A 23,318-nucleotide genomic window follows, 5' to 3' on the forward strand; every position below is an offset into this window, starting at 1 on the left:
ACAAATACCTCGAAAGCAATTGCTCCTATTTCTCCTCTCCGTCACCCTGGTGTAAATTAGGAGAAACTGCACTGGAGTCCATTGAGCTCATTCTACTTTCTCTCACCCCAGTGTAAATCAGGAGTAACTCCATTGGATTCAGTGGGGCTGTTTTCCCCATCCTCATTCCTGTATTACACCAATCTTCACAAGCTAGGGGTCTGACTCAAGGAAATTAAGATGGATTTCACAAAAGGAGGGTTATTTTACTGATCTAATCCTGGCCCTTGGTCTTGTCCTTCCCTCTGCAGACATCCTGAGACATGTCCTGAGAAAGAAAATGTCCAACCGAACCACCGTGACTGAATTCCTTCTCCTGGGATTCTCTGAAGTTCGGGAGCTGCAGATTTTGCACTTTGTGGTGTTTCTAGTGATTTATCTGGCATCCCTGGTGGGTAATCTTCTTGTCATTGTGGTTGTAGCCCTTGACAACTACCTTCACACTCCCATGTACATCTTCCTGATGAATCTGTCCATTGTAGACCTTGGCTTCATCTCTGTCACCATCCCCAAATCCATGGTCAACTCCCTCATGAACACCACGTCCATTTCCTATGCTGGATGTGTTACTCAAGTCTTTTTTCTCATCTTCTTGCTGGGAGAGGATGTTGCCCTTCTAACCGTCATGGCATATGACCGATATGTCGCCATCTGCCAACCACTGCACTATGAGACAATGATGAACAGCAGAGCTTGTGTCCAAATGGCAGCTGGTGCCTGGATCAGTGGGATTCTCAACTCTGTGCTACACACCGGGAACACATTTGCATTGACCTTCTGTGAAGGCAACATGGTGGATCAGTTCTTCTGTGAGATCCCCCAGCTACTCAAGCTCACCTGCTCTGACTCATATATGAGTGAAGTTGGGGTTATTGCCTTTAGTATATGTTTAGTCTTAGGCTGCTTTATTTTTATCATTGTGTCGTATGTTCAGATCTTCAAATCAGTGTTGAGAATCCCCTCTGAACAGGGTCGACATAAGGCCCTATCCACCTGCCTTCCTCACCTCACTGTGGTCTCCTTGTTTGTTTGTACTGGCGTCTTTGCCTACCTAAAACCCACCTCCAGCTCCCCATCTGCTCTGGATCTTGTGATGGCTATTCTTTATTCTGTATTGCCACCAATCATGAATCCAATTATCTACAGCATGAGGAACAAGGAGATGAAAGTTGCCCTGAAGCGACTGACTGGGTGTAGGCAATTCACAAAGAATTAATTTTCTGTCTTTATCTAATAAAGGTTTGCTTATGTTGTATTTGTTCATTTATGTAGTTTATTTCCATGACCAAACAGTTTGCACACAACCAGGTCTGATTCTGATCTCAGTTGCACCAATGCAAATCCAGATTAACTCTGCTGCTGTCACTGCTGCTGGGGTGATTTACACCAGCAGAAAATCTGGCCCATTTGTAGAGTTAAATGGGTGTAAAGTATGTGCGTGAGTGGAAAAAGACTTTCATTTCATGCCAAAAGAATACCTGTTATACTGCTTGGTCACTTGCATCCATCCCATGGCCAGTGAAAACAATGATTGGAGTTGTCTTGCTTGTGTGTATAAATTAGGGGTGGCTTTATTGGACCCAAAGGAGTCAGACTAGTGTAAGAATGGAGTAGTTAAGAAAACATTTGGGGTTGATACTCAGCACATCAGTGTAGTTCCATTGACTTTGGTGGCACTAAATCAATTTGCAGCATCTGTGGATCTAAGCTACTGCCTCCAATGGAGCTGTGTATCCATTGCCACCAGCTGGGGACTGGGTCCATTGTCTTATAAACTACCATTTGTGGCCTAACCACTAGAGAGGGACTAGAAGCCAGACTGTGTTAGCCTGGCTCACATGCACATTTGGGTGTGTGAGAGATGGAAAGACTGGCTAGAAATTATGGAGAGGTTTCTACCACCAGTGGGATGAACTTCTGGAGCAGCCGCCCAATAGCAGTTGTGCAGGGCAAATGATTGAATTACTTTTAAGAGCGACCTGGACACATTTCAGAGTGGGATTGTATGACTGAGTGGGGTTGTATGACTGGGCTGCTTGTGATGCTAGGGGGCAGGGCTCAGCAACCCTGTGGGTCACTTGTGGTGTATGTCTTAAGTCCCCAAAAGCTCGTTCTTAGGGTTCTGTCTGGCCACTGGCAGGGGTCAGGAAAGGATTCTTCCTCCTCCAGTGTATTCTGGGAGGTTTGTTTTCTTTTTTAATCACTGAAGCATTCAGGGCAGCCCTAGCTGGAAATGGGACATTGGTTGGGCTGTGCCAGGGCTCTGAGGTGGCACTGAGACATTCTCTCTCTCTCTCAGTTGCTTGGCTGCCTGGTTCTTACCCACTTGCTCAGGGTCCAACTGATCACCATGTGGGGGTCAGGAAGGAATTTCTCTCGTATTCAGATTAGCAAGGACCTTGAGGGGTGGGGGTCGCTTTCCTCTGCAGCATGTGGTGATTGTCAGTTGCCAGGATTTTCTGGGTGTCTCTCAATCATTTCTCTGCCATTGTGGGCGCTTTGGGCACTGGTGCCCCTCGGTCTCTTCTCTTGTCTGCCAGTAGCACAGAACCATTTAGTCTCCTGAGGGCTGTGACACTTTGGTCTAATTTCAGTTGTTGGGTTTGGTCTGTGGGTGCCGGGTGGTGATGGCATAGAGCAGGTCAGACTGGATGATCTGCTTGTCTCTTCTGGCCTTGAACTCTGTGACTCTGTGACTTTATGGATGTGCAGGGACAGGAGAGAGGAGAAGGGGCCACACAGAGAATAAACTCCAGTAGAGTCCATAGCATTGCATTAGTACAACTATCTGTGACACCTTTTCCTCCTGGCTGAGGGAAGTGACTCCAGCTCAGATGGAGCCCTTGACCCCTGCAGCTGTGCAGTGTTGCACTCATGGGCAGTGTGTGTTATGAGGCCCCTCTGTGCCACACCTAGAGGATAGGAGGCTGTTCCAGTGGCTGTCAGACGGCCTGGCTGTTCAGTTCAAGCTGTAGAAGCTCGTACTTTGGGCCCTAGATGTCTCTGGTTGAGTCCCCCAGGTGCCAGCCTTGATTAGATGGTGACCCTCACAGACAGGCAAGTGGCCTGAGAACTTCAGGGGACCTTATTCCTGCACTAATCAGAGGCTGATGTTGCCTATCAAGCTACAGCAGAACAGCAGCGGGAGTGAGACCAAAGAGGGGAGGGACTCCTTAGTGAGAGGAGGGGCAGGTTTATTCCTGGATCATCTCAGAGATGCCCATTCCTAGTCCCTCTGCACCCTGGAGATCGAAGATGCATGGTCTTTATCCGGCTTAAATCCATGCTGCAAGACGAAGTTTTGGAGTCACATGGGCAAGTCACATGTCCATGCATGACTCAGAACTTTACCAGCCAATGCCACAGTCCCAGGAAAGCTCAGATGTGGATTGGCATCTCTCAGAGTTCATTGTTAACTGAAGTGTTTCTTGATAGGGCTCTTACTGAGAATAGTCTTTTCTCAAGAAGGTGACCAACTGCTTCACTGAGGCTACTTAAAATCAAAAAAGTACATAGCCACACTCATAACTTCAAATACAAAAATGATACATGCATGTAATTAGGATGAATATATCCAGTAGATCATAACCTTTGCAGAGTTATGTTACCTGGCACATCTAGCATAAGACATATTCCAGTCATGTCATATTTACACTCATAAGCATATTTCTATAAATCATTATGGGATGCAACATCATACCAGACATTCTGGTACTTCTGGGAAAGCTGTGGCCCTGCCCGTGCCTACATGACCCCTTCCGCCAGTGTGATCTTGCATATGTCCCTCATTTATGAAACTGGACAAAACTACGTCTGGTTTTGTCTCAGTACCAGACGGGACAAGCCACATGAAAAGGGATTATCCAGCTTATAACCAAATGAATTGCCAGCTCCATCGATCACCATGCTCACCCCTCCTGAACAGCTTCTGAGCTGCTTCTTTAATACCTCCTCTATCAGGAATATGTTCCAACAAACCAGATCTCCTGCATTCTGTCCCAGAGGAACTGGATGTGGGTATATTGTTCAACAGTTAACACTGTGGCTCCCTTCTGGAGTAGGGCCTAATGGAGCTAAAGGAGTCCTAGGGAACTTGTGTTTAACTCCTCAGGACTCTTAGAAAATCGCATCTCTGATCTTAGACCAACCTCCTGTCCTCTCCCTAGATGTGACACTTCCAGGTTATGTGTCAGACACACTGTCTTGGAGAAGTGTACTTGCTTTATAGGTGAAAAGAAGGATTTAGTTCTCAAGGGCGATCAGTTAAGGAGCAAATTAATGAAAGATGGAAAACAGGCTTTAGTCTAGAATTTTAAAGGTCCCAAGAGAACTCTGAATCCTAGGTCCCATCAACGGAAATTTTTGGAGAATATTCATAGCATTTAAGGCCAGAAGGGACCATTAGCTCACTCAATCTGAGTCTTTTGACCTCCTATAGATCACAAGCGAGTTAACCCCGTCTTGAGCACAATAACTAATTTTTCATGAATGCATGTTCCAGAAGAGCATTCAGTCTTGATCGGAAGATATCAAGGGATGGAGAATCCAGCACGGGCCTTGGTAAAAGCTGCCAAGGTGAATTGGACGTCCAGTCCCTTTGAAGGGAATTTTCAAAGCTACTTGGGGAATATGATAGATTTGAAGTTCTGAGCCTTATTGTATTTGTGTCCCATCATATGGTTTAGCATATGGCACAAGGGATGTTGCTGCTCTTTGACCATATCCTCAATGGCAGTTGCTGTACTGGGAAGAGAAAAGAAGTCTGAGTGGGGATCTGATAACAGTCTTCAAATGTGTTATGGGCTATTATAAAGAGGATGATCATCAATTGTCCTCCACGTCCACTGAAGATAGGACAAGAAGTAATGGGCTGAATCTGCAGCAAGGAGATTTAGGTTAGAGATTAGGAAAAGTTTACTAACTCTAAGAACAGTTCAACTCTGGAATAGGAAGCCAAGGGAGGATTTGAATCCCCACCACTGATGTTTTTGAAGAAGAGTTTGGACAAGCATCTGTCAGGACTGGCCTAAGTTTACTAGGTCTTGCCTCAACTTCTCGGGGTCCTTTTCAGCCCCACATTTCTATGGTTCTGTGATTCTATAAGCTACCTACAAAAGACAGAGTTCACTTTTCTCTATCAGCTGGGCTGGCACCAGCCGTGGAATCAGCAGAGATATGGGCATGTTCTTCAAAGAGGAAGATTATTCTTTTCCAGCAATTTAAAAAGGGATTTTCAAAGAGCCAGGCACCCAATTCTCCTTTCAGTCCCTCCTAGCCCAGCATTTCTGTGATTCTATGATCTCTGGTGGATATTGAAGATCATAAGTCCATCAACTCACAGCTTCATACCAGGGTATCACTGCCCAGTATAGACACTTGCACTTCATCCCTTAAGGCCTAGATATGAAAGGTGTTTAGGTGCCTAGTAGGTTTTTCTAAAGGATATAGGTGTCCAAAACTTATTAACCCAGGCATGGTGACCCGCAATGCAGCAACATCTAACTTTTAGGCACCTAGAAAATCACTGGGACAAATAGGATCACACACAGCCTAAGTCAGGTCTCTGGGCTCCCTATAAAATAGATATAGAGAGACAGATATTTTAGAATGGGAGTCAAAAAATCCAGCACGCTAAGAGGGGAGATGCCTGAGCTAGCCAATGGGAGATGCCAAGGAGAGGAGTGTGTGCTAGCTCAGAGAGAGATGCCTAAGTCCAGTCAGGGAGGCCCCTGTGTCTGCTAGCGATCCACGAACCAGGGGAAAATAGGTGCATGCTCCGTCTGGGGCCTGATCTGGTAGTACCCAATACTTGATGACATCAAATGGATACTCCCCTCCAATCAAACATACCTCGCCCTCCCAAATCCCCACCCACCAAAAACATCTGGAACAAAGAAACAAATCAACCAACCAACAAAATACAGTACATCCTCGCTATAACCAACCCATGGGGATCCAAGCCATTTGTTCGTTAAAGCCAAGGATCCATTATAGAAAAACAGCCCTGCCGCTAGGGGCAGCAGCTGACACCTTGAGCCCCATAGCCAGGTGAAGGCTGATAGCTCTTCCAGTCCTGGGTCAGTAGTGGGGGCAGAGAGCTCCTCTGGCCTTGGGGCTGCAGCAGGGGCAGAATGTTTACTTTCCACTCTGAGAAAAGGAGAAGAGCCAGAGAACCCATGTGTGACTTTGATATGGTAACTGTTTTTATGTGGAAAGTGCTCTGATACCATGGTAATGTCTGGCAGTAGAAAAACCTTAGTTTGATTGATCGATCAGTAGATGGAAAGCTTTGTATAGGGATGGATGGATAGCTAGATATGATAAGTTCATAGAGGAAAAATCCATCAATGGCTAATAACCAAGAGTATCAGGGATGCAACCCTGTGCTCTGCGTGTCATAATTCTTGACATCTGATTGAGGTCCATTTATGCTTTTACGTAGAGACTGTCTGGTTTGGCCAATGTATATGTCAGAGGGGCATTGCTGGTACATGATGGCATATATCACACTGGTAGATGTAACTATTTCAACTATTACAGCTACTTAAAGTTGTAACTCTTATCCTCATTGTAGGGATGACAACTGAGGAATGGAGTGGTGAAGGGACTGAAAGAGTCAGAGGAATAGTTGGGATCAGATCTCAGGACACCTTGGACCATAGCTTATAATTTAATTAATTAATTAATTAATTAATTAATTGTCTGATAGTTGAACCTGATATGAGAGGCCAATTATATTAGGTAAGACACAGTCTCCATCCCAGGGACAGGCAAAGGGTGGAAGGGAAAAGACAGCCCCAGGGAAGGACTTTCCCAAGGTAACACAGCAGGTCAGCAGCAGGGTGAGGAATTGATGACAGACATCTGGGGTACAGTCCTGTGTGCTCGCAGTGTTTGCCTCACAATCTTTCTTCTAGATCCTGCTGCCTCATTGTACTTGTGATTGTTTTATTTTCTGGAAACTCTTCGAGGAAGTAGATGGCAAGAGAAATTAATTGTTGCCTCTGGGCTGTTGAGGGCTCCAGGCAGTGAGTCTCACAAGCCTTAGAAAACAGACATGGATAAATCACCTTCCTGCAGCACCAGCCTTTTTGACACACAGCTCATCTGCAGACAGCACAGATCTCAGTGTATTTCCAGCAGCTCAGCCTCAGTGCAGTCGGGGAATGGCTTCTCATAGTACAGTGATAAGGGCATTAGACAGAGAGATTGGTGGCTAGAGCAGTGTGTATGGGGCTACAGAGAGAGAGGGATACCAATTGCAGTGTGTAGCTGGAGGAGAAAAGACATCTCAGTCTGGGAGGATTCCACATTGACTAGCACCATAAGTTTGCTCTTGCAATTAAATATATTTGGGAGTTACACAGTGGCACTCTAAGGATGAAATTGTAAGTGACAACAGATTTTTTTTTCATTGTTTCACTCTTAGCTCAGTTTAGGCATTGGAAACTGAGGCAGTCCAAAGAATTTACCTTCAGAAAGAGAGAGCAGAATATCTGTGCCTCAGTTTCCTTTTACTGGGAGTGGGGAAATTGATGAAATTGAGACACATTGTTTTAGAATGGATTAAGGAGTTTACATTAAAGTAGTCCAAAAATTATGACAAACACTATCAGCTCATTGATACTTTTCTCTCTGTATATATTAGTTTGTTCTTATTGCTGTTTGTCTGTTTGTGCTTTTCTCTCTCAATTAGTTTTATACTTCTCTATCTATCTGTTAGTTGCTGTTAGTTCTGTGTTTCTCTTGCACTCTCTGTATCTGTTCTTTTCTTAATTGTGTCTCTGTATTAGTTTGTTGATCTATCTATCTATCTATCTATCTATCTATCTATCTATCTATCTATCTATCTATCTATCTATCATCAATTTGTGTCTAGTTCTCAGTTTATTGTCACTTCTGTCTATTAAAAGACTGCAAGGGCAGTTGAGTCAAGTGGCAAAGAGTAATGGTGACTAGGAGCCAGGACTCTTGGGTTCTATCCCCAGCTCTGGAAAGGGATTAGGAGCTAGTGGGTAAAGAAGCAGGGATGAGAGCCAGGCCTCCTGAGTTTTATGTGTGGCTTTGTGTGGAAATTCAGTCCAGTGTGTAGAGGAGAGGAACCAGATATGGGTGTTCTACTTCTGTCTCTCATAAGGACTGTGGGACAGGCACCCCTCATAACTTGAAGCTGAGTGGTTAGGGCACTCTGCTGGCTTGTGAGAAACTCAGATTCAATCCCTCCCTCTGACTGATGAGGAGAAGGGGTTTGATTTCTCACTTCACTGTAGGGTACCTGAACCACTAGGCCAGGGGTAGGCAACCTGTGGCACGCAAACTGATTTTCAGTGGCACTCACGGTGCCTGGGTCCTGGCCACCAGTCCAGGGAGCTCTGCATTTTGATTTAATTTTAAATGAAGCTTCTTAAAAAATTTGAAAACCTTATTTACTTTACATACAACAATAGTTTAGTTATATATTATAGACTTATAGAAAGAGACCTTCTAAAAACTTTAAAATGTATTACTGGCACGTGAAACCTTAAATTAGAGTGAATAAATGAAGGCTCAGCACAGCACTTCTGAAAGCTGCTGACCCCTGCGCTAGGCTATGGCCTGTTCTGAAATCAGACTGTCTCAGTCTCTCCTGTTGAAGCTGCTCCACTTTTTATAAATAATTAGTCACTTGGAGCAGGGACTTAAAATCTTCCAGACAACAGGTGAGGGCCCCAAGTACCACTCTGGAGAATCATTCTCACTTGAATTCGTTAGCCCAATGACTCTCCATTGTCACTCGCAGCAGTCATTCCTGATGGCAATGGAGAATCACTGGGACAGAGGATGAGATACAGTCTGATGCAGTCGTTAGAGGAGGGGACTGGGAGTCATGACACGTCACTTGTGTTCCCAGCTCTGGGAGGGAGTTGAGTCCAGTGGGTAAGCCAGAACTTTGGCCTGTATCTTCAGCTCCAGGATGGGTTCTGGATTTACTGGGTTAGTACAGGGGGGCGAATTCGGAGTCAGGACTCCTGGGTTCTCTTCCAAGCTCTGGGAGAGAGTTTAGTTGAGTGGTTAGAGAAGCAGAAGGGAACTGGACCGTCTGTCTCTCACACCAAGCGTGGAAATCTGTCTAGAACAGGGGATGGAGCATCAGAGCTCCTGGGCTGTATTCCTAACTTGAGTTTACCGTGTAATTATGACTGGGTTGGGTCACCTCCATGTGAGATGCTGCTCCAGTTTAGCGCAGTATAAAGTGGGAGTAATTCCATGGCATGCAGTGAAATTACCCCACATTTGCAGCAGTGCCTCTGACAACAGAATATGGCCAGGCAGACCCCCAATTCCCCTCTATAAACTGAGGGTAGTAACATTTATACACTGTTATCCAGAGCTCGCCCACCTCTGGGTGACAGAGATATACAAATACCTTGAAAGCAATTGTTCTTAATTTTTCTCTCTATCACCCTGGTGTAAATTAGGAGTAACTGCACTCGAGTCCATTGAGCTGATTCTACTTTCTCTCACCCCAGTGTAAATCAGGAGTAACTCCACTGGAGTCAGTGGGGCTGTTTTCCCCATCCTGAGAAAGAAAATGTCCGATCCAACCACCGTGACTGAGTTCCTTCTCCTGGGATTCTCTGAAATTCGGGAGTTGCAGATTTTGCACTTTGTTGTGTTTCTAGTGATTTACCTGGCAGCCCTGATGGGGAATCTTCTTATCTTCATGGTTATAGTCTACGACCACAACCTTCACACCCCCATGTACTTCTTCCTGATGAATCTGTCATTCGTAGACCTTGGCTCCATCTCTGTCACCATCCCCAAATCCATGGCCAATTCCCTCATGAACATCAAGTCCATTTCCTATGCTGGATGTGTTACTCAAGTCTTTTTCCTCCTCTTCTTGCTGGTAGCAGATTATTCCCTTCTTATCGTCATGGCGTATGATCGATATGTTGCCATCTGCCAACCACTGCACTATGAGACAATGATGAACAGCAGAGCTTGTGTCCAAATGGCAGTTGGTGCCTGGATCAGTGGGATTCTATACTCTATGCTACACACGGGGAACACATTTGCATCGAGCTTCTGTGGAGGCAAAACGGTGGATCAGTTCTTCTGTGAGATCCTCCAGCTACTCAAACTCATCTGCTCTGACTCATATATGAGTGAAGTTGGGCTTATTGTCTTTAGTATATGTTTAGTCTTAGGCTGCTTTATTTTTATCACTGTGTCGTATGTTCAGATCTTCAAATCAGTGTTGAGAATCCCCTCTGAGCAGCGCCGGCATAAAGCCTTCTCCATCTGCCTTCCTCACCTCACTGTGGTTTCCTTGCTTGTTTGCACTGGCGTATTTGCCTATCTAAAACCCACCTCCAACTCCCCATCTGCTCTGAATCTTGTGATGGCTGTTCTTTATTCTGTATTGCCACCACTCATGAATCCAATTATCTACAGCATGAGGAACAAGGAGATGAAAGCTGCCCTGAGGAGACTGACTGTGTGTAAGTAAGTCACCAAGAATTAATTTTCTGTTTTTCTCTAATAAAAGCTTGCTTTTGTAGTATTTGTTCATTAATGTCCGTGATTTCCATGACAAAACAGCTTGCACACAACCAGGTCTCATTCTGATCTCAGTTGCACCAATACAAATCCAGATTAACTCCCCTGATATCACTGCTGCTGGGGTGATTTTCACCAGTAGAAAATCTGGTCCAGTTGTGGAGTTAAATGGGTGTAAATTGTGTGCGCAAAAGGAATCAGACTTTCATTGTGTGTGAAAACAATACCCGTTACACTGCTTGGCCACTAGCATGTGTTCCATGGTCACTGAAAACAATGATTGGAGTTGTCTTGCTTGTGTGTATATATCAGGAGTGGCTTCACTGGAACCTGAGGAGTCAGACTGGTGTAACACTGGGGTAGATGAGAGAAGACATTTGGGGTTGATCCTCAACACATCCGTGTAATTCCATTGACTCTGGTGGCACTAAAGAAATTTTCAGCATCTGTGGATCTGAGCTACTGCTTCCAATGGAACTGTATATCCATTCCCACCAGCTGGCAACTGGGCCCACTGTCTTATAAACCACCATTTGTGGCCTAACCATTCAAGGGGGACAAAGAGCCAGACTGTATCATCCTGTCTTACATGTACATTTGGTTGTGTGAGTGATGAAGAGACTGGCTAGAAATTACAGGAAGGTTTCTATCCACCAGTGAGGCGAGGTTCTGGAGCAGCCTCCAAATAGAAGTTGTGGGGGGCAAGTGACCAAATTCATTTTAAGAGAGAGCTGGACACATGTCTGAGTGAGATTGTATGACGGGTCTGCTTGTGATTGTGGAGGGCAGGGCTCAGCAACCCTGGGTTCCACTTGCAGCATACGTCTTATCAGGAAGGGATTCTTCCCCCCCTACCCAGTGTATTCTGGGAGGTTTTTTTTTTAATCTCTGAAGCATTGGGTGGGATGTGCCAGGGCTCTGAGGTGGCACTGAGCCATTATCTCTCTCTCTTGGGTGGTTGGCTGGCTGGTTCTTGCCAAAATGATCAACATCTAACTGATCATCATGTCGTGGTCAGGAAGGAATTTCTCCCCCGGTTAGATTGGCAGGGACCTTGAGCAGGTTCGCTTTCCTCTCCAGCATGTGGTGCGGATAACCTGCCATGATTTTCTGGGTGTATCTCAATCATTTCTCTGCCATTGACAGATGCTACTATGTTTTTAGCTGAGTTAAACAATCTGCCAATGGCTTGGAAAAATGTTGCCCAACTCTGCTCTCAACTAGGTTGGCCACTGATGCATTCCCAGAATATTGGACATTATGGTACTTCTGGGAAAGCTGTGTCTCCATCCACCAATGTGACCTTGCATGCCTCCCTAGTCCGTGATACTGGACAAAACCACATCTGGTTTTCTCTCAGTACCAGACAGGGGACAAACCCACAAAGAGGGGACTTGTGAGGGCCTGATGTAGATGAAGATGGAGGTGCCGTACCCAGTGGTAACCACAGTGAAATGAGACACACAGGTGGAGAAAGCTTTTTCCCTGCATTTCGTAGATGGGATAAGGATGATGGTGCAGATAATATACAAGTAGGAGATGACCCTCAGCAGCAGGGATCCTAGCAACAGAGACAGCGAGATGATGAAGTCGATGAATTGCACCAGCTGGATGATTGCACAGGTGAGGTATAAAAAGTGGGCATGGTAGCAGAAGAAATGGTTGATGATGTTGGGGCCACAGCAGGGCAATTCAAGTTTGATCATGGTAGGGACCAAGATGCAGAAGAATCCCCGAAGCCATGATCCCATCACCAACCATATGAAGTCCTTTCTATTCATGATGGTGCTATAGTTCAGTGGGTAACATATGGCCACATATTGATCGCAGGACATCATGGCCAACAAGACATTCTCTGAAATGCCCAGCAGGAAATAGAAGTAAGACTGAGCCAGGCAGCCATAAAAGGAGATGGTATTCCTCTGATAGGAAGTTCTCCAGCCTAGGTTTCTTGGCCAGAACATTCTCCTTTCAGCAGCTATGGGGCTGCGAGTCAGAAACAGCTTTCAACCAGCTCCTCCTTTCGCCATGCACATTCACAGTGCAATCTGTTTGGCGTGACTCCAACCACTTCAAAGGCTGATGCCTAACTGAGAACTAAACACTGTGGTTGATAACGCTGCCACTTTATTTCCCCCAAGGGCGAGTAGGTGGACTGAACTCTACTGAGCTTTGGAGTCCCTGGTGTGAGGATCTGAGCCCCGGTTTGATCTCTAGCCGTGCACAATAAATCAGCACCCAAATGTACCAACGGTAAGAAAAGTTAGAAATACTTCACTGCAGTCAACTGATTTCCCTCTCACTCATCCTGGTGTAAATCAGGAGTAACTCCACTGGAGTCAATAGGGCTGATTTCCCAGTCATTCATCTCAAGGTAAGTCCATGGTGTTACAGTGGTGTATGTCTGGTTTCAGGGAGAGGAGATTCAGGCCCTTTGACTCCAGCCTCTGCCACGTCCACCACCTCCTGAATGTTCTTACTCTAGTCCTCGGTTCTCTCCTTCCCTCTGCCTCATACAGTTCAGACCCCCAAACAAAACTCTCAGCCCCTAATCCCCTTCCTCCCCTTTCACAACCTTCCACCTCACAAATGCTCCTGGGTCCCGTTCTCTGAGATTCCCTCTCCCATGGCCCAGGGCCAATTCTCAACCCAGAGTTCCTGACTCAGCTTCCTCAGAGAGTTAACTTGTCCTAACCTTTTTCTGCCTATCCGTTACTATCTACTGCTTTAATAATGGCTGTTAATCTCAAGAAATGCTTTTGGTTCAAATAGACTCATAGATTCATAGATTCATAGACTCTAGGACTGGAAGGGACCTCGAGAGGTCATCGAGTCCAGTCCCCTGCCCTCATGGCAGGACCAAATATTGTCTAGACCATCTCTAATAGACATTTATCTAACCTACTCTTAAATATCTCCAGAGATGGAGATTCCACAACTTCCCTAGGCAATCTATTCCAGAGTTTAACTACCCTGACAGTTAGGAACTTTTTCCTAATGTCCAACCTAAATCCCCCTTGCTGCAGTTTAAGCCCATTGCTTCTTGTTCTATCATTGGAGGCTAAGGTGAACAAGTTTTCATCTTCCTCCTGATGACACCCTTTTAGATACCTGAAAACTGCTATCATGTCCCCTCTCAGTCTTCTCTTTTCCAAACTAAACAAACCCAATTCCTTCAGCCTTCCTTCATAGGTCGTGTTCTCAAGACCTTTAATCATTCTCGTTGCTCTTCTCTGGACCCTCTCCAATTTCAACACATCTTTCTTGAAATGCGGTGCCCAGAACTGGACACAATACTCCAGCTGAGGCCTGACCAGCGCAGAGTAAAGCGGAAGAATGACTTCTCGTGTCTTGTTTACAACACACCTGTTAATACATCCCAGAATCACGTTTGCTTTTTTTGCAACAGTATCACACTGTTGACTCATATTAAGCTTGTGTTCTACTATGACCCCTAGATCTCTTTCTGCCATACTCCTTCCTAGACAGTCTCTTCCCATTCTGTATGTGTGAAACTGATTGTTCCTCCCTAAGTGGAGCACTTTGCATTTATCTTTATTGAACTTCACCCTGTTTACCTCAGATCATTTCTCCAATTTGTCCAGATCATTTTGAATTTTGACCCTGTCCTCCAAAGCAGTTGCAATCCCTCCCAGTTTGGTATTGTCCGCAAACTTAATAAGCGTACTTTCTATGCCAACATCTAAATCATTGATGAAGATATTGAACAGAACCGGTCCCAAAACAGACCCCTGTGGAACCCCACTTGTTATACCTTTCCAGCAGGATTGGGAGCCATTAACAACTACTCTCTGAGTACGGTTATCCAGCCAGTTATGCACCCACCTTATAGTAGCCCCATCTAAATTGTACTTTCCTAGTTTATCTATAAGAATATCATGCGAGACCAGTATCAAATGCCTTACTAAAGTCTAGGTATATCACATCCACTGCTTCTCCCTTATCCACAAGGCTCGTTATCCTATCAAAGAACGCTATCAGATTAGTTTGACACAATTTGTTCTTTACAAATCCATGCTGGCTATTCCCTATCACCTTACCACCTTCCAAGTGTTTGCAGATGATTTCTTTAATTACCTGCTCCATTATCTTCCCTGGCACAGAAGTTAAACTAACTGGTCTGTAGTTTCCTGGGTTGTTTTTATTTCCCTTTTTATAGATGGGCACTATATTTGCCCCCTTCCAGTCTTCTGGAATCTCCCCTGTCTCCCATGATTTCCCAAAGATAATAGCTAGAGTCTCAGATACCTCTTCTATTAACTCCTTGAGTATTCTAGGATGCATTTCATCAGGCCCTGGTGATTTGCAGGCATCTAACTTTTCTAAGTGATTTTTTACTTGCTCTTTTTTTATTTTATCTTCTAAACCTACCCTCTTCCCGTAAGCATTCACTATATTAGACATTCCTTCAGACTTCTCAGTGAAGACCGAAACAAAGAAGTCATTCAGCCTCTCTGCCATTTCCAAGTCTCCCGTTACTGTTTCCCCCTCCTCACTGAGCAGTGGGCCTACCCTGTCCTTGGTCTTCCTCTTGCTTCTAATGTATTGATAAAAAGTCTTCTTGTTTCCCTTTATTCCCATAGCTAGTTTGAGTTCATTTTGTGACTTTGTCTTTCTAATCTTGCCTCTGCATTCCTGTGTTATTTGCCTATATTCATCCTTTGTAATCTGACCTAGTTTCCATTTTTTATATAACGCCTTTTTATTTTGTAGGTCACGCAAGATCTCGTGGTTAAGCCAAGGTGGTCTTTTGCCACATTTTCTATCTTTCCTAACCATCGGAATAGCTTGCTTTTGGGCCCTTAATAGTGTTCCTTTGAAAAACTGCCAATTCTCCTCAGTTGTTTTTCCCCTCAGTCTTGATTCGCATGGGACCTTACCTATCAGCTCTCTGAGCTTACCAAAATCTGCCTTCCTGAAATCCATTGTCTCTATTCTGCTGTACTCCCTTCTACCCTTCCTTAGAATTGCAAACTCTATGATTTTATGATCACTTTCACCCAAACTTCCTTCTACTTTCAAAATCTCAACAAGTTCCTCCCTATTTGTTAAAATCAAGTCTAGAACAGCTTCCCCCCTAGTAACTTTTTCAACTTTCCGAAATAAAAAGTTGTCTGCAATGCAGTCCAGGAACTTATTGGAGAGTCTGTGCCCTGCAGTGTTATTTTCCCAACATATATCTGGATAGTTGAAGTCCCCCATCACCAGCAAATCTTGGGCTTTGGATGATTTTGTTAGTTGTTTGAAAAAAGCCTCATCCACCTCTTCCACCTGATTAGGTGGCCTGTAGTAGACTCCCAGCACGACATCACCCGTGTTCTTTATCCCCTTTTAGCCTAACCCAGGAGACTCTCAACACTTCCGTCTCCTATGTCCATCTCCACCTCAGTCCAAGTGTGTACATTTCTAATATATAAGGCAACACCTCCTCCCTTTTTCCCCTGTCTATCCTTCCTGAGCAAACTATACCCATCCACACCAACATTCCAGTCGTGTGTATTATCCCACCAAGTTTCAGTAATGCCAACAATGTCATAGTTGTATTTATTTATTAGCACTTCCAGTTCTTCCTGCTTATTACCCATACTTCTTGCATTTGTATATAGGCATCTAAGATACTGGTTTGATCTTGCCTCCCAGGTTTTCCCTGACCCTCCTTCCTCACTGCCATTATAGCCCGTGCTCCCTCCTGTTTCCAATCCATCTCCCAGGTCTTGCTCCCCACTTACTTGTGGGGTTTGCGCACCTGTCCCCATCGAACCTAGTTTAAAGCCCTCCTTACTAGGTTAGCCAGTCTGTGCGCAAATAAGGCCTTTCCCCTCTTCGAAAGGTGAACACCATCTGTGCCTAGCAGTCCTTCCTCGAATAGCATCCCGTGGTCGAGGAAGCCAAAGCCCTCCTGGCGACACCATCTTCGCAGCCAGGCATTCACCTCCACGATGCATCTGTCTCTGCCATGGACCCCTACCTTCAACAGGAAGAATCGAAGAGAATACCACCTGCGCTCCAAACTCCTTAACCCGTACTCCCAGAGCCCTGTAGTCACTCTTGATCTGCTCAGCATCACACCTCGCAGTATCAGTTGTGCCCACATGGATGAGTAGCATGGGGTAGTAGTCAGAAGGCCGGATAATCCTCGACAATGCCTCTGTAATATCTCGGATACGGGCCCCTGGCAGGCAGCATACCTCCTGGGATGAACGGTCAGGGCGACAGATGGGTGTCTCCATCCCCCTCAGCAGAGAGTCTCCAGCCACCACTACCCTACGTTTCTTATCAGTGGTGGCAGCAGACCTCCCAGCCTTAGGTGTACGAGGCTTCCCCTCCTTAACTGTTGGAGGTGATTCCTTCTCTCCTGTATCAAGAACAGCATAACAGTTATCTTTTACCACAGCAGGAGGGTTTGCAGCAGGGGTGGAGCACTGCCTGCTGCTAGAAGTAACCAGCTGGCTGTGTTCACCCTGAGCCTCCTCCTCCACTGGTGTGTCCGATACACCCTGAAGCATCTCCTCCACTGGTGTGTCAGCAGTCCTGTCAACTGGGACAGCTACGTCAGCTGTCTCCACATGGATACTGTCCAAGAATTGCTCATGGATATGGATGTTCCTCAGCCTAGCCACCTCCTCCTGTAGCTCTCCCACCTGCTGCCTGAGAGATTCCACCAGTAGGCACCTTTCACATTGGATGCCATCCCCAGCCTGGATATCAGGAAGTGGAAATTGCATATTACAGTCTTTGCAAGCTCACACCAGAATCTGGGTAAAAGCATCCATGCTTTGGTGCTCTGTCTGGCTACAGGTGCAGGTGGAGAAGACAGAAGCAGTGCTGGCACAGGTGTTGCGGGTCCTCCTCACCATTGTAAGCCTCCCTCTGTCAAACTCTCTCAAATTCCCGTCTGCAGCTCCCTGTCCGCTCTGCTGTAAACAGAAAGGTTTTGGATGTGGCTCAGTTTCTAGGTTCAGGGGACCAATGGGTCACAGATGAGACCGACAAGGGACCCCCACTCCCTTCTTACTCCCCTTCCAAACTCCCTTGCAAAACTCCCTGTTAGCAGCTCCTGTTTGCTAAGCTCCCTGGTCGCTTGTGCACAGCTTTATAAAGTCCTGGCCTGAGTGAATGCCCCGCCCACTGGCTTCTAGCTTTCAAATAAATAAATGTAAGGGGACTGTTATCCCCTTGCTAACATTCAGTGGGGGTATTTTAATTGCTAGCTCCCAGCACTAAAAGGGGAGGGATCGATAGTAAATCAGGACCCTGAGATTGACAGTCCCCAGGAACAATGGTGAAAGGCCAATGCTCCAGGTCAGCCTGATTAACAGGGCAGGCAGGCTAATCAAAGAGACAGAAGGCCAGAGTGGGTCCGGTCTCCATGTGAGCTGAAATTGCCTGGGTCAGACAGAGTGGGGCTGAGCTAAGGCAAGAGTAGGGGCCCAAGCTAAGCTGCTGGGAACAGAACTGCAACCCAAAAAGCCAGAGCACAGCCCAGAGAGAGCAGACCTGCCCTGGGAGGAGAGCTGCAGCAACCAGAGCCAGAGGGGCCAGACAAGCAGCCCAGGAAGCAGGTGAGAGCTGAGAGAGAGACACAGAAGCAGCCTTCAGAGCAGACCTGCCCTGGGAGTAGAGCTGTAGCAACTGGAGCCAGGAGGACCAGAGAAGCAGCCCAGGAGACGGAAGGCAGAGCAGCAGCAGCAGCCTGTACTGAGGCAGTGTGGAGCTGGGGCTGGAGCAGTCTGGAGCTGGGTGCACTGAGCAGCTGGGGAGAGCAACGGGACCCTGGGCAGTGGGCCCAGCACAGGGAGATGCCTCAGCCAAGAGGCTCTGCAGGCCAGACTTGGAGGGGGATCATAACCCTGACAGCGCAGGGGTGACACTGGGGAGAAGGGTCCTGCCACCAAGAGCCTGAGAGAGTGTGGCCACCACCAGAGCAACTGTCGGACCCGCGGAGTCCCTGCAGCACAGCCAGGTCCTGAGAAGGAGGCCTGGGACCTGCAAGAAACAGACTGTGAAGTGCTCTGATGTCCAGAGACACTGTTTGTGATGGTCCCTGGCACAGAGCGGGGTGATGTGTTTTCCTTTAACCTTTACCATTTTTCCTTATTCTTTTTTAAAAATTGTTAATTAAATAACTTGTATTTGCTTTAAACTGTATGATGTGATCAGTGGGTTAGGGAGATGCGCAGTGCAAAGAGAGTACCCGGGAGTTGGGGCACCCTATCCCTTGTCCTGGGTGACCACAGCAGGGTTGTGCGTTGAGCCCCCCAGGAATCCTGGGCCCAGCCTTGTTGGGGTTATAAAGACTCTGCCAGACTTGAGAATGGAAAGGGAGTCCTCAAGGGCAGGGAGGCCTCTGGGTAAAGGAAGTGGGAGCAGGACTCAGATCCTTTCGCTAGCCCACTTCACCGGGGTAGTGCAGAAGCCAGGAAAGTTCCTCATAGTAGCGGGACCATTCCCCCGCTTACATAAAGTTTTGACCTGACCCAAGTCTATTGGCCACAATGTGCTATAGAAAACCCAACAGTTGCCCCCGCACCTTATGTGGAGAAGATCTGTGAAGTTGGGTCTTCCACACTACAAAAAGAGAGCCCAAATCATTGGATTATGGGATGGTCTAGTGTAGGGCTTTCTCTTTGTCTTTGATGTTGAAGCTGCTCCACTATGTATAAATAATAAACAGAAACATTAACTTAGCTCTTCTACATCCTAGATGAATGCTCAAAACACTAGGCTTGAGAGTCATCCTCATGATCTTGTCCCTGGCCCAGGGTTTATTCATTGTCATTCATAGTGGCAATTCTTAGCCTATCTCACCTTCAGGGTCTGATCCAGTAGAAGTGCTCTGAAGTAGCCCAAATCCACACAGGGGACAGCAGGGGACCTTTAGCTCAATTGCTTACCTGGGGTGTGAGATGCCCTGGTTCAGATTCCCTCTCTGGGTCTCTAACGTCCCAGGTGAGTGTTCTAACAAGTGGGCTAAAAGCTATAAAGCATTGCTTCTTCTTCCCCGGGCATGTCTTGCAAAAAATGACAAGAGAGGATTCACAGCTGAAAATCTGAAAAGAGCTAGGTGCCTACCTCCAGCCCAGATTTAGGAGCTGAACTCCCTGAGAAGGGCAGGCTTAAGACACATCCCTCTCATCAGCATCTGGCTTTGGCTAATTTAAGCATCTCCCTGCCTAGCATGATGGCTTTTGTGGATCCCATTCTTTGGTGCCTGTCTCTTCCCATTCATTGTATAGGGAGCCTGGGTGCCTAATCAGGACTTGTGGATCCACTGGCTGTCTTGGTCTCTTAAAATGAGGTGTTGCCACACATTGCAAGTCCTTAGTCTGTTTGTGGATCTGAGCCTTGGCCACTCAGTGAAAACCAGAAATAAGAAGTTAGGAACATAGAATCCCTCATCTCTCACATGTGTCGTTACCCCTGGGTTACAAGTTATGAGTCGAGTTGGCAGAATTGATTTCTTAAAAAAAAGTAATTTTGAGCAATATTATTGATGTTTATTTTTAAGCTCCCCCCCCAATTTTTATTGATTTAGGATTTCAGAGTTTTGCAAAATCAGGGTTAAGCTCTCCCCCATCACCACAATGTTTATCTTTTTAAATTTTCACAGTTGCAGGAAATTATGGTGGAGGGGATCATACAATGATTATTTAATGACAGTAGATGCTGACTTTCAAATAGTTAAAGCTTTACAAAATGTTATAATACACATTGTCAACATCACATGTAAAAATATACAAAGTAAATATCCTTAAATCAAACTGTAATAAGTTCTCAGGTAGCATTTTTCTTACTTTGTCTATCTGTCAATTTTGATTATCAATGGCAATATTTTTTCGTTAGTTTGTGGGTGTTTGGTGAAATCGACATTTATTAATTTTCACCAATAAAAATTGAATCCCTCCTAGCCTAGTTATGAGGGAAATCCTCCTTTCTCCCTCCGCTGTTTTGTGTGGATTTCGGCATGCTCAGAACCCACCTACCAGATGAAGTCCTACAGGAGAAAGAAGTGCAGCAATGCCTATGTTCACCTGGTTTGAGGATCCGGCTGGGACTCAGACTTGAGAGGCAACGAGGCACCTCAAGTGAGGCAGCAGTGTGCATGCTTAGAAGCAGAAACATAAGCAGTTAGGGGACTTTTGCAGCAAAACTTTAGGCATCGAGTAAATGAAGATAATTACAGGGTTAGGCAGCAGCTAAGTGGAGGCTTTGAGGATCTCAGTGCTGCTTAAATTTTGAACGTAGGTGTCTAAAGTAGTAGTGTTGTGTTAATTAAGATGGAATACGTGGGCCCAAAAAGTCAAAGGTGTTACCATAACCCTGTCACTGTCCAACATCAAACAATGTTAAACAAGGTTCAGGGTTTGATACACACAGGCCTCCGCCTGCGTAATCCCATGGCAAACACACCATTAAAATCCTTTTATCCTTTTATTAAGGATAAAGAAAAGACGAAAGCATAGTTAAAGCATTTGAAAGGTAAGGTATTAAATAAGGTTTTCATGTTAACAATGTCCCTCGCTCCCTGTCCTTTTAGCTGAAGAGAGTTTTAGAAGGGAAAAAAAAACAACCACTCTCATCTGTCAGTCTCCTAGATGGCATCAAAGATGGTAATAACTGTCCTTTGGAGGGAAAGTGAAGAAATTAGTTGAGATGGGCTGCAGCTATTATTGTTAAAGTCCCTCCAATCCCATTTCATTTGAGGCAGCGGTTGGGACTTAACCTGTTTATAACATTTATTAGTGAACTTTCCATAGTTAATTCCCAAGCAGGCAAAAATGATGGGCCCAATTGTCACAGCAGTAGTTAGGCACCTAAATGCTTTTCTGGATCTGAGTCTTAGTGCTAAAGGACCTGCCCTGAGCAAATGGAATACAAATAATTAGAAGTGAGCATCTCCTGTTTCCCAGACCAGTGCATAACCCACTTGACTATGCTGCATACCAAAGAAGTGTAAGGAGCACAATAATTATATGGTAGGAGGCACATGAAATGAATTAAATTGCACATGAAAGGTCTCTGCCATCACAAGTGACTCTATGACATATTAGCAAAGGCTAAAACATTCTGAAAGGTACCAGTAGTTGGGTTCACAGATGGTAACCTAGTTAAAATTTCCTGGAAAGTGTCATGATTTTTTATCTTTCCATGTACATCTCAAAAAGTAGCTCTGGGATTCTCCAGTGAGTGGATCTCCTAGGGTACCTGTGATCATTAAAACTAATCAGCCTCACCCAGTTGAGGCAGACCTACTTCATAGAGAATGGCAAGTAGATTGTGAGACTAGAAGAACTAGAGTCAACATATGAAAGTACAATTCGCTTAGATGTGACAATACCCGCTGGACAAGTCAAAAGACCCTGATGTTGCAGGTGCTGTTTGAGGGCTTCTCACGGCTTGACGGGAAGGGAAAAATCAGAATGATTATTACTTTTCACTCTTTGAAGACGTTCAGAATAAACTACTTTAGTATTTAATCCAAAAGAGCAGGGACTAGAATTTAAAAAATTACCCTACAAGAATTTGTTTTACAGTAGTTGGTGATGACTGAGGCACAGGGCTCAATCTGTATGTAGCCAGCTTGGCCTTATGGTATCTTCCTAACATCACAGACCTAGACTAACGTGAGTAGCTGTTCTGCCCCCCTTTCTGTTTATTTATTTCCTTTTCTTGTTTTTCTTTTCCCTCTTCTCTTTCCTTTTTAAAATATCTTCTATCTTCATTTTGTCGTGGAAGTGACCACCGCCGTGTTGAGTTGATCAGACAGCCTGAGGCTCTTCTTTATTGATTAATCAGAGATACATGTGTACACACGGAGAGACGACAAATCCTCTAGTAAGGGGTAAGTCGCTCTGCCTTACAGCAGTGATACCTGTGCTTATAAAGCTTAAAACCGCAAATTATTATATGAGCTTATACATCCGTCATTACCTTATTTGGCTAATACATGACATCTTCTGAAAACAATTGCTATTAATATTTCTATATATCATAAGTGAGCTAAAAATTGCAAGCCTGTTCTTTTCTACTTCCTCATGGAAAGTTCTCGTAATTGTCAGGACATTGACACCTCGGTTTTCCCTTACTTGCGGTTAAGCTGTTACGCGTCGCTAAGCTTTTTGAGGAACTTGTGTCCAAAAATACATATTGTTTGTACCTTTGGCCAAATTATCATGAGTTATATTTTATGCTTACACGAGCAACTTAATGAACTATAATGAACTAGAAGCTGTTAGTATATTTCGGCAGTGATGGACTGGTTATTTAAGGAACTTTATGTCAGTTCTAACCCTTTTAGCAGCATTTTATTGTTTAGCAGCATTATCCATGGTTTGTGTATAATAAAATCAGAGAGTTAGCCTCAGGTGTGTTAGTAATAATTATTCATGATTATTTTCTTACTTTCTATATGTTAGTATGATTGAGGCCTATGGCCTTGATTTAATTATTAGCTTAATCAAGACCTGGCTCTGGGGCCTGGGGTTTATTTTCTTTATCAATTTTGATAACTTTTTTTCTTATATTTTCATTTTCCCTTTCTCCTTTCTCTCCTTCCTTTTCTTTCACTCATCTTTTTTTCTTCTTTTTTGCTTTTTTTCTTTCCTTCCCTTTTGTTTTTGGTTCCTACATTTTTCTCCTTTCCTTTTTATTTTCTTTCTTCATTTCTCTCCTTTTATTTTCACCCTCTCCTTTCCTTTATTGCTTTTCTCTGTTCC

General features: G+C 45.0%; 3 protein-coding genes across 3 annotated transcripts; 2 read left to right on the forward strand and 1 right to left on the reverse strand.

The window, feature by feature from the left end:
- The first annotated feature begins 319 nt into the window (after positions 1-319).
- On the forward strand, positions 320-1,255 carry LOC115644155 (olfactory receptor 14A16-like). The gene has a single exon (XM_030548271.1). The coding sequence runs from the start codon at positions 320-322 to the stop codon at positions 1,253-1,255; it is 936 nt and encodes a 311-aa protein (XP_030404131.1).
- Positions 1,256-9,955: 8,700 nt separating this feature from the next.
- Positions 9,956-10,531, forward strand: LOC115644150 (olfactory receptor 14A16-like). The gene has a single exon (XM_030548267.1). The coding sequence runs from the start codon at positions 9,956-9,958 to the stop codon at positions 10,529-10,531; it is 576 nt and encodes a 191-aa protein (XP_030404127.1).
- A 1,366-nt stretch (positions 10,532-11,897) lies between these two features.
- LOC115644151 (olfactory receptor 6M1-like) lies at positions 11,898-12,545 on the reverse strand. The gene has a single exon (XM_030548268.1). It carries the CDS (start codon positions 12,543-12,545, stop codon positions 11,898-11,900), a length of 648 nt encoding a protein of 215 aa, XP_030404128.1.
- Positions 12,546-23,318: the final 10,773 nt, after the last annotated feature.

Source organism: Gopherus evgoodei, unplaced genomic scaffold (genome assembly GCF_007399415.2).
Source record: "Gopherus evgoodei ecotype Sinaloan lineage unplaced genomic scaffold, rGopEvg1_v1.p scaffold_92_arrow_ctg1, whole genome shotgun sequence".
Classification (NCBI taxonomy): domain Eukaryota; kingdom Metazoa; phylum Chordata; order Testudines; family Testudinidae; genus Gopherus; species Gopherus evgoodei.